The following is a 10,881-nucleotide window of genomic DNA, read 5'->3' as shown; positions in this document are numbered from 1 at the left end:
GCAGAGTGGAGGTGAAGTCTAATCAGTCGTGGGTCTCAGTGTATGAAGGTGACTTTGACCAGCAGGATGCAGAGGTGGTCTGTAGGGAGCTTGGCTGTGGTGCTCCTTCAATCCTGCAGGGGGTGCTCTATGGAGAAGTGGAGGCTCCAATGTGGACCAAAGAATTTGAGTGTGAAGGCAACGAGTTTGCTCTCCTGGACTGTGGAACCTTAAACTCAGCTAGAAACATCAGCTCACCTGACAACGCTGTTGAACTCACCTGCTCAGGTAACAGAAAACCTACAATTTTGGTTTGGAATATGATTTTATAAGGAAAGTAAGATTATGTTTTACTGTTTACTCTCTTGTGTCTCTACAGAGTCTGGTGATGTCAGGTTGGTGGGAGGAGCCAGTAACTGTACTGGTACACTGGAGATGAAACACCAGGGGGAGTGGAGACCAGTACATACTGAGTCTGACTGGAACCTGAAGTCATCATATGTAGTATGTAGACAGATAGACTGTGGCTCTGCTGTTTCAACAAGAAGGTTTTCTCAACAAGACAATAAACGTGTATGGAAGATTGCATCATCCTGTGTTGAGTCTTCAGTGAGAGAGTGTGTCACAGAAAAGCTGGAGGTTACTTCCACTTGGAGACTGGAGGTGATCTGTTCAGGTAACAAACAATGACAGTAATATTTGTACTATGTATCTATCTATCTATCTATCTATCTATCTATCTATCTATCTATCTATCTATCTATCTATCTATCTATCTATCTATCTATCTATCTATCTGTTCATCACCCTCTCCTGCTGTCTTTCTGTACATCTGTCTACCTGTCTATCCATCTGTCTGCACGTGTGCATGCGTGTATAGACACTCATTATGATAATCTTGATGATGGTAGTGGTGGTGATGATCATGACTAACACTTTCTTTCAATTTTTGGGCGGTGTAGCCGCCCCTATAAGTGGGGTTGGGACGCCTCATTAGTATTAGTTTCCTGCACTGTGATTGGCCCACTTGGCCCACTTTCCTGTACTGTGATTGGCTGACTCTATTGGCTGACTCTATTCAGCACTGTGATTGGCTAGCGGACACATGATGACATTAATAACCTATAAATAGGATTATGCACTTCCAAAAATCATTTCTTTTTGGAAGTGAGCTTCCATCACTATGATGACCACTGTGATGACCACACCGCCCACTTCACACTGGGGTGTGATTTTTGGGCGGTGAAACCGCCCCTATATGTGAGGTTTGGACATCGACATTCGCTGCACTGTGATTGGCCACCATTGTACCTATTGTACCCCCCCAACCCTGCGCTGTGATTGGCCACCATTGTACCCCCTTAACCCTGCACCGTGATTGGCCACCATTTTACACTATGGTGGCCAATTCAGGACTATTCAGGACTGTGATTGGCTAGTGAACACATGACACATGTGCATAGCCCTATAAATAGGACTATGCACTTAAAAAAAACACATTTATGTTTTTTTTTAAGTTAGGGGTGTACAATGGTTGGTCCACAATATTACTTTTCTTTAAGTGAACTTCCATCACTGTGATGACCACTGTGACCACACCGCCCACTTCACACTGGGTGTGATTTTTGGGCGGTGAAACCGCCCCTATATGTGAGGTTTGGACAGGGGGTCCCATTGCACCCCCCCAACCCTGCGCTGTGATTGGCCACCATTGTACCCCCCTAACCCTGCACCGTGATTGGCCAATCACAGTCTATTCAGGACTGTGATTGGCTAGTGAAACATGACACATGTGCATAGCCCTATAAATAGGACTATGCACTTAAAAAAAACACATTTATGTTTTTTTTTAAGTTAGGGGTGTACAATGGTTGGTCCACAATATTACTTTTCTTCCATCACTTCTTCCATCAACTGTGATGACCACTGTGACCACACCGCCCACTTCACACTGGGTGTGATTTTTTCTTTACAAAGAATGATTATGATTTGTTTTGATGAAGGCTATTGTTGTATCCCTATTTGTCTTAGATTTCCTTTCATAATTGATTCATAATGCTCTACAGTCGATTAATAAAACAATCTCTCACCACGGAGGTTGTGGGTTCAATCCTTTGTGGTGCATCCGGCTTTGTCGGGCGTCTATGCGAACACAATTGGCCCGTGTTCGGGGTAGGGAAGCCGGGCGGGGAGGGTGATATTGGTCATTGCACGCACTCCTACAGGCTGGGGCCGGCACCTGTCAGCAGGGAATGTTGGGCGGGTAGAGTAGTCCTCCCGGGGTGGGTGCTCCTCACTGGCAGGTGAGTCAGTAAGATACAACAGCAGCGACAACACAGAAATGTGTGTGGGGGAGGAAATAATTAGCATAACTACTAAATTGTGGAGAAAAAAGGGTAAAGATAATTGGCTACTCTAAATTGAAAAAATTATAATAAAACGTTTTTTTTTCTTTCTTTAAAATAATCTCTTAACCACCTCCAACTTGCTCTCTCTCTCTCTCTCTCTCTCTCTCTCTCTCTCTCTCTCTCCTCTCTCTCTCTTCTCTCTCTCTCTCTCTCTCTCTCTCTCTCTCTGTGCTGTGTCTGTGTGTGTGTGTGTGTGTGTGTGTGTGTGTGTGTGTGTGTGTGTGTGTGTGTGTGTGTGTGTGTGTGTGTGTGTGTGTGTGTGTGTGTGTGTGTGTGTGTGTGTGTGTGTGTGTGTGTGTGTGTGTGTGTGTGTGGTGTGTGTGTGTGTGTGGTGTGTCTCTGTCCGTCTGTCTGTCTGTCTGTCTGTCTGTGTGTGTGTCTCTCTCTCTCTCTCTCTCTTTCTCCAATTAAACAACTTGTATTGTATCTGATGTATTATAGAGTTCCATAGGCATCCAGGTATCTTCTGTTGTGGTTCAATGAAGGACTCTTTTAAATTATAATTCTCTCTCTCTCTCTCTCTCTCTCTCTCTCTCTCTCTCTCTCTCTCTCTCTCTCTCTCTCTCTCTCTCTCTCTCTCTCTCAAGAGTCTGTGAGGTTGGTGAATGGGTCTAGTTTGTGTTCAGGCAGAGTGGAGGTGAAGTCTAATCAGTCGTGGGTCTCAGTGTATGAAGGTGACTTTGACCAGCAGGATGCAGAGGTGGTCTGTCGGGAGCTTGGCTGTGGTGCTCCTTCAATCCTCCAGGGGTTGCTCTATGGAGAAGTGGAGGCTCCAATGTGGACCAAAGAATTTGAGTGTGAAGGCAACGAGTCTGCTCTCCTGGACTGTGGAACCTTAAACTCAACTAGAAACATCAGCTCACCTGACAACACTGTTGGAGAAGTGGAGGCTCTAATGTGGACCACAGAATTCCAATGTGAAGGCAACGAGTCTGCTCTCTTGGACTGTGGAACCTTAAACTCAACTAGAAACACCAGTTCATCTTACAAGGCTATTAGACTCACCTGCTCAGGTAAAAGACAAGCTATACTTGTCTATATTTGGATTATTATTTCATAATGGAAGTAATACTGTTTGTTTACTCTCTCTTCTCTGCAGAGTCTGGTGATGTCAGGTTGGTGGGAGGAGCCAGTAACTGTGTTGGTACACTGGAGATGAAACACCAGGGGGAGTGGAGACCAGTATATGCTGAGTCTGACTGGAACCTAAAGTCATCATATGCAGTATGTAGACAGGTAGACTGTGGCTTTGCGGTTTCAACAAGAAGGATTTCTGGTCCTACATGTCAACCTGTAGGGAGTTCTGATCATACATATAAACGTGTATGGAAGATTACATCATCCTGTGTTGAGTCTAAGTCTTCAGTGAGAGAGTGTGTCACAGAAAAGCAGGAGGTTACTTCCACTTGGAGACTGGAGGTGATCTGTTCAGGTAACAAACAATGACAGTAACATTTGCACTATCTATCTATCTATCTATCTATCTATCTGTTCATCACCCTCTCCCTCTGTCTTTCTGTACATCTGTCTACTTGTCTATCCATCTGTGTGCATGCCTGTACAGACACTCCTGAGTGCTTTTAGTATTCTATGAGCTCCTGGGGGAGATCTGATGATAATTATGATGATCTTGATGATGGTAGTGGTGGTGGTGGTGATGATCACGACTAGCACTTTCTTTCTTTTTTTTTATTTTATTTGATGAAGGCTATTGTTGTATCCTTATTTGTCTTAGATTTCCTTTCATAATGGATTCATGTATCCTCTACAGTCGATGAATAAAACAATCTCTTAACCCCCTCCAACTTGCTCTCTCCCTCTGTCTGTCTGTCTGTCTGTCTGTCTGTCTGTCTGTGCGTGCGTGCGTGCGTGCGTGCGTGCGTGCGTGCGTGCGTGCGTGCGTGCGTGCGTGCGTGCGTGCGTGCGTGCGTGCGTGCGTGCGTGCGTGCGTGCGTGCGTGCGTGCGTGCGTGCGTGCGTGCGTGCGTGCGTGCGTGCGTGCGTGCGTGTCTGTCTGTCTGTCTGTCTGTCTGTCTGTCTGTCTGTCTGTGTCTGTGACTGACTGACTGACTGACTGACTGACTGACTGACTGACTGACTGACTGACTGACTGACTGACTGACTGACTGGCTCTCTCTCTCCCCCCTCTCTTCCTCCCTCGCTCTCTCTCTCTCCCTCTCTCTCTCTCTCTCTCCCCCCCTCTCTCCAATTAAACAACTTGTACTGTATCTTATTTAGTTAGAGATCCATAGGTATCCAGGTATCCTCTGTTGTGGTTTAATGAAGGAATATTTTAAATTATAATTCTCGCTCCTCTCTCTCTCTCTCTCTCTCTCTCTCTCTCTCTCTCTCTCTCTCTCTCTCTCTCTCTCTCTCTCTCTCTCTCTCTCTCTCTCTCTCCAGAGTCTGTGAGGTTGGTGAATGGGTCTAGTTTGTGTTCAGGCAGAGTGGAGGTGAAGTCTAATCAGTCGTGGGTCTCAGTGTATGAAGGTGACTTTGACCAGCAGGATGCAGAGGTGGTGTGTCGGGAGCTTGGCTGTGGTGCTCCTTCAATCCTCCAGGGGTTGCTCTATGGAGAAGTGGAGGCTCCAATGTGGACCAAAGAATTCCAGTGTGAAGGCAACGAGTCTGCTCTCCTGGACTGTGGAACCTTAAACTCAACTAGAAACACCAGCTTACCTTACAAGGCTATTAGACTCACCTGCTCAGGTAAAAGACAAACTATATATTTTATATGGATTATTATTTTATAGTTAGAAGTAATACTGTTTGTTTACTCTCTCTTCTCTGCAGAGTCTGATGATGTCAGGTTGGTGGGAGGAGCCAGTAACTGTGTTGGTACACTGGAGATGAAACACCAGGGAGAGTGGAGACAGGTGGTTGGTTGGTCTTACTGGAACCCGAAGTTATCATCTGTAGTTTGCAGACAGTTGGACTGTGGCTATACTGTTTCAACAGAAAGGAGTGCTGGTTCATTTCAACCTGTATGGAGGATTGCATCTTCCTGTGTTGGGTCTGAGTTTTCACTGAGGTGGTGTATCACAGCAAAGCGGGCGGCTATTTCCACTTTCAGATTGGAGGTGGTCTGTTCTGGTAACAAACAAAGGCGTATTTTTTACAGATCGATTGACCTATCTGTCTGTCTTGTCTGTCTGTCTGCCTGTCTGTCTGTCTATCTATGAGAAAGACAGATACATACAGTAGATAGATAGATGTTTGTAATTTATTTATGTCCTATATATAAATTTGTTGTTTAAGCCAATCACCTCTGTCTTTTTTATAGATCTGCTTTTTAAGCCAAACATCACCATCATCCCCTCTACAAATGGGGTTTTTGAGGTTTACCAACAGGGGCTGCAGTTGTTCAAGGGTTCCAACCTCACCATCACCTGCTCCATCCAGCCACAGTACCCAGGAGGTTCCTTCCACCTCAACTTCATTGGATCCAGCACAACACACAACATCCAGCCAGCTGTCAATCACTCTGCCAACTTCCTGTTTCCTTCAGTAGACTACACCCACCAAGGGAATTACAGCTGTGTTTATCACATCAATGTTTTTAGTCATAACTTCTCCTCTGAGAGCGAAGTCCGTTTTATCACTGTCAAAGGTAATGTTACCTGAATGAAGTGGACATTTCAAGGCAACGCCATCAAGCTCACTTGAAAATGACATAAATTCAGTAATCCATGTCTCTAACACTTGCTATGCATCCCATGTCTATAATGAATTATACACATACTTACAGTATAATGCATTATAATCTGCCTATAACACTGTATAATTATAGTTATAAGCACTGATAAATACTCATAATGCTTTATAACAATAACCATATCACATTATAAAACATTTTATAATGACTTATAAGGTCACCTAAATGCACTGTAAACTGCTTATAACATATTATAACATATATAACATATTTCTCTCACAGCCTCTCTTATGACATCTAACATCCTCAAAAGTACAGTCCTAATACTGCTGCTGCCGCTGGTGTTGGTGCTGTTAATCAGAATCCTCTATAATCTCTGGAAGGTAATACATACACATACATACAGGTATACATACATCTTTATTCAAAATGTGGAATGTAAAAGATGTAGGCTACTTACACTGATTTATATTTAAGAGAGCCAGATCTGATGCAGTAAGATGAAATTGGGTATTTGGGTGATTCACCAGGCCACCAGGAGGCAGAGTGCAGGAGTGGAGGGGGAATATTATGACGTTGTTGGTTCCGGTGCTGAAGCTGGGCCGAGTGAAGAGGCAGAATATCACCTCTACACAGAGATTGATGACCAAGGAGGTGCTGTAGCTGGGCCGAGTGAAGAGGCAGGAGTCCAGGAAACAGAGTTGTAACTCCAAGGATCTCATGTCACATCCGTCACATATAACTGTACATCACTTTAATTAAGGTTTTAACATTTCCAGTGAGCATACAAGTACAATGTACTAGAAATATATGTTTTGAAGAGGCTGAAAATATTCATGAGTAGCCTATACAAGTCGGAAGACAATGACACCGACAAAGAAATAGAAACGAGAACATACTGCTCTGTGTTTGAAGATCAGATCAGATTGCGTGTGTCCAACCTCATACTGTAGTTATAACTATCAGGTACCTTAGTTATCAATAAATGGAGCTATTGGTCCTACTGTACCCAATACATGCTATGGCAGCCCATGTGTTTGTTAATTTATCATTCAAGTCAAAGATACTCACACAGCATACCATTAGAGTCTGAAGTGCAGTACTTTTTTTTATTTTTTATAATACACTTCTTACTTTTAGATGTATAATTCATAAGCATTTTGAGGATCTGTTAATAATAAGGTGTGATTTATTTTTATATTTTGTTACGATTTTTTTTAAACAAGGTTTATGAGCAGTAAACAATATTGTATAGTGTTGTTTTTTTGATGATTTATGAGCTCTTAGTATATAATAGTTTGTATTTTCATATTTCCATTGTTTTGATTGTTGTATGAACTATGCAAGTTAATTTGGGGTGATTTCCTTGTTTTGAAGTTGAACTGAAAGTTGTTATGTTCCTTTATGGATCCTAGGATCTATGAAGCGCATTCAAAGACCTTGTCTTTTTTTCAGAAGCACATAGACTTGAATGCTTCTTAATATAAAGTTCACTGTAGATTTTTTTATTTGACAGCAGTGATAAACATGTTTTAAAGCTTTGTATCTAAAAAAAAGAAAAAGAAAAAAAAATCTCAATAAAGATGAAACTCCTTCAGAAAAATGAAGTGTCCCCTCTCTTTTGTCTGTAGGACAGAATGTTGTGATTGTTAACATAAACAGTAACGAAACCAACATGTTTTCAATAGAGTAGGCTACCGAAGTCCTGACGTCACTCCCACTACCCCTGGGTCACTGTTATTATTTTTTGGTTATTTGTTGTATTGGAATCCCCATAGGTAAATCTTAGATTGTGTCATATAAGAACTGTGTTCCAAAAATAAAAAGACATGACTGTGAAAAACGATATTGAAATACATTTGATAACTTTTGTGTTTGGAGAAAAAAATATGTTTTCTTACTTTAATTGGTACTTTTTCACCGTCAGTGAAAAACTCATCCATGTGTAAAATTGGAGGGGGCCAATTTGATATAGGAAGGTCCATACTTTAGGGACTACGACTGAAAAGGCCCGGTCCCCTCTAGTTTTGGGACAGAGTTGGGACAATAAGTTTCTGCTGATCTGCGAATCTCAAGGCTCTGGGAGGGATGTAATGTAGGAGATCAGGGAGGTACTGAAGCACCAGCCCGTTACGAGATTTAAAAACAAAATTAAATCTTAAAATTGATTCTGTAATGAATGGGGAGCCAGTGGAGAGTGGCCAGGATTGGAGTGATGTGATCATGTTTAAGGGTCCCAGTTAAAAGTCATGCAGCAACATTTTGACTAGCTACAATCATGATATAGAGGCCTGGTTTACGCCCGCATAGAGAGCATTGCAGTTGTCCAAACATGTGGAAATAAAAGCATGTATCACTCGCTCTAAATCCTTAAAAGATAAAACAAATTTAATGTGGGATAAAAGCCTCAAATGATAAAAACTAGATCTAACCACAACTGCTTATCAAGTTTAAAAGCATTGTCAATTTTACACCAAGGTTTGAGACCATGGGTAGTACAACATAAGGTTGCAGGGAAACCAGGTCTAAAAGGGGAGCATCAGAGATAGGACTCCGTCCAAACACTACGACTTCTGTTTTATCCTAATTTATTTTAGAGCTACCCAAGCTTTAATGTCATTTAGACATTCAAGGAGAGGAGACAGGGGGCTGGTTCATTTTAAGGGGTCGGGAGTCATCTGCATACAGATGGTAGGAGATGCCATGTTTTTTTTTTTTTAATGAGTCCTAGGGGGAGAAGGTATAAGGAGAACAGGATGGGGCCAAGAATTGAGCCTTGGTTAACTCTGCAAGACAGGGGGGCGGTGGGCGGAAGACTATGCAAAGTGACCAAGTTTAACAGAGAAACACCTTGGATAAGTACGATTTGAACCGGTCTAATGCAGTGTCCCTGATTCCTACACAGTGCTCAGGCGAGAAATTAGAATATTGTGGTCTATCTCATATCAAATGCAGCCGTTAGATCTAAAAGCAAGAGGATGCAGTCACCAGAATCTGTTGAAATTAAAAGACATTTAAAAACTCTCAGCAGTATAGACTCAGTATGGAACGCTTTGAAACCAGATTGAAATGTTTCAAAAATGTTGTGTTCATGTAAAAATTACTGTAACTGTAAAAGTGCTTTTCTTTATAGGATTAAAAGAAAGAAAAAAATCACACCCAGTGTGAAGTGGGCGGTGTGGTCATCACAGTGGTCATCATAGTGATGGAAGCTCACTTTAAAAAAAAATGGATTTTTTGAAGTGCATAATCCTATTTATAGGTTATTAATGTCATCATGTGTGTCGCTAGCCAATCACAGTGCTGAATAGAGTCAGCCAATAGAGTCAGCCAATCACAGTACAGCTAGGGGTGTACTAATGAGCCAATCACAATACAGCTAATGAGGTGTCCAAACCCCACTTATAGGGGCGGCTACACCACCCCAAAAAACATATATATCCTATATTAAAACTGGCTCAAGGGGGGACCTGCCGACCGGCGGGCGGGTGGCAGACAGACAGACCCCTGACATCACACTCAGCCATAACCATATAAGGAGTTCCCAATGCATCTACGCCCAAATATGGAGTGTGTTGTCTAATTTCAATGTGTTGTCATGGCATCAGGCACAAACAAATCACTCAGCTCCATATAATGGGCACAAAAGGGGGCATGCCCATATATGGGCATATACTGATGACATCAGGGATCTCCATATATGGGCATAAAAGGGACGCGGACTGACAGATGAAGACATCTCCATATATGGGCATATCAGTCGGATTGGCAGTGCAACATACGTGTGAGGGCTGCGTAGCTGCCCGAACTCTAGATGTAATGGCCGCTACCCTGAACTTCTATTTACTGTAAACACTGAATCATGGCCACGTTGTTATACAACCGGTTCTAGTGGTTGCAGGTGTCTTCTAGTTATATTTTATCCTTGAAAATGTCAAAGTACTCCAGCATTGAACTATGGGATGACTGGGATTTGAACATGGATTCATAGTAAGTATAATAGTCAAGAGAGGATCAGGGAATATATGGGAGATAAAGTAGAATAGTAGTATAGTAGTTTTCAACTGGACATAAAAAAAATAAATCAAGGACTGAACTATAAAAACAATATAGAACAATTCTACACCTCGACAGAAGGTGGCGGTAATGCACCACTAAAAGAAAGCAATCAAGGAGGAGGACCCCTGTGGAATTTACCCGAAAGCAAAGGGCACATGTTAGGGTATTGTTAGAGTTTTTAAGGGATACATATCTGTCTGTCAGATATCTGATATCTGATATACAGATATACATATCAGTTTGTCAGATATATATCTATTCTGTCTGCTATGTCATCATGATTTGTGTGCATAGGAACTCATTTTAAACAAGCTTAGTGCTTTACGAGTTATCCAATTTAGTAGACCTTGTATTGGGAATTGTACTTCCATGTACTGTTTCTCATGTCTTACTAAATAAAGTACATCAATCAATCAATACAGGAGTGTTTGTTAGGATATAGTTAAGAATGTGTGTGTGTGTGTGTGTGTGTGTGTGTGTGTGTGTCGGGGGGGGGGGGGGGAGCGAGCGAGTGATCGTGCGTGCATGTGTGCGTGCCTGAATGAGTGTGTGAAAGTGCACGTGCGTGTGTGTGTGTGTGTGTGTGTGTGTAGGTTGGGAGAGGGAATTAGATTCTAAGTTTTTTGTTTGATACTCCGGATCAGAAGGTGGCGGTAATGCACAAAAAAGCTGGATGCCAATCGCCGTTAAGCAGAAAGAAGAAGAAGAAGAATCAGAAGAAGAAGAAGAAGAAGAAGAAGGAGGACCCCTGTGTCCACTCTCTGTTGCTAGGTGACAGAAA

The 10,881-nt window shown here is 42.4% G+C and overlaps 1 protein-coding gene across 1 annotated transcript in view; it reads left to right on the top strand.

Annotated features, from left to right (window-relative positions):
• The window catches only part of LOC308074693 (scavenger receptor cysteine-rich type 1 protein M130-like), a gene marked incomplete at its 5' end in the record, with an annotated part of 9,015 nt that extends 1,900 nt beyond the window's left edge, over positions 1-7,115 (top strand). Inside the window, 9 exons of the mRNA XM_080414198.1 lie at positions 1-267; positions 359-655; positions 3,014-3,400; positions 3,487-3,819; positions 4,790-5,095; positions 5,180-5,479; positions 5,670-5,996; positions 6,324-6,424; positions 6,572-7,115. The exon at positions 1-267 is cut by the window's left edge and continues 45 nt beyond it. Coding sequence (XP_080270324.1) covers positions 1-267; positions 359-655; positions 3,014-3,400; positions 3,487-3,819; positions 4,790-5,095; positions 5,180-5,479; positions 5,670-5,996; positions 6,324-6,424; positions 6,572-6,748 — 2,495 coding nt within the window. The 3' untranslated portion in view covers positions 6,749-7,115. The remainder of the gene's footprint in view (positions 268-358; positions 656-3,013; positions 3,401-3,486; positions 3,820-4,789; positions 5,096-5,179; positions 5,480-5,669; positions 5,997-6,323; positions 6,425-6,571) is intronic.
• Between the last annotated feature and the right edge of the window lie 3,766 nt (positions 7,116-10,881).

This window comes from Gymnoscopelus braueri (genome assembly GCF_963280865.1).
Source record: "Gymnoscopelus braueri genome assembly, chromosome: 19".
Lineage (NCBI taxonomy): Eukaryota > Metazoa > Chordata > Actinopteri > Myctophiformes > Myctophidae > Gymnoscopelus > Gymnoscopelus braueri.
The sequence above is the reverse complement of the archived record's forward strand: the minus strand, read 5'-3'. Positions and strand labels throughout refer to the sequence as shown.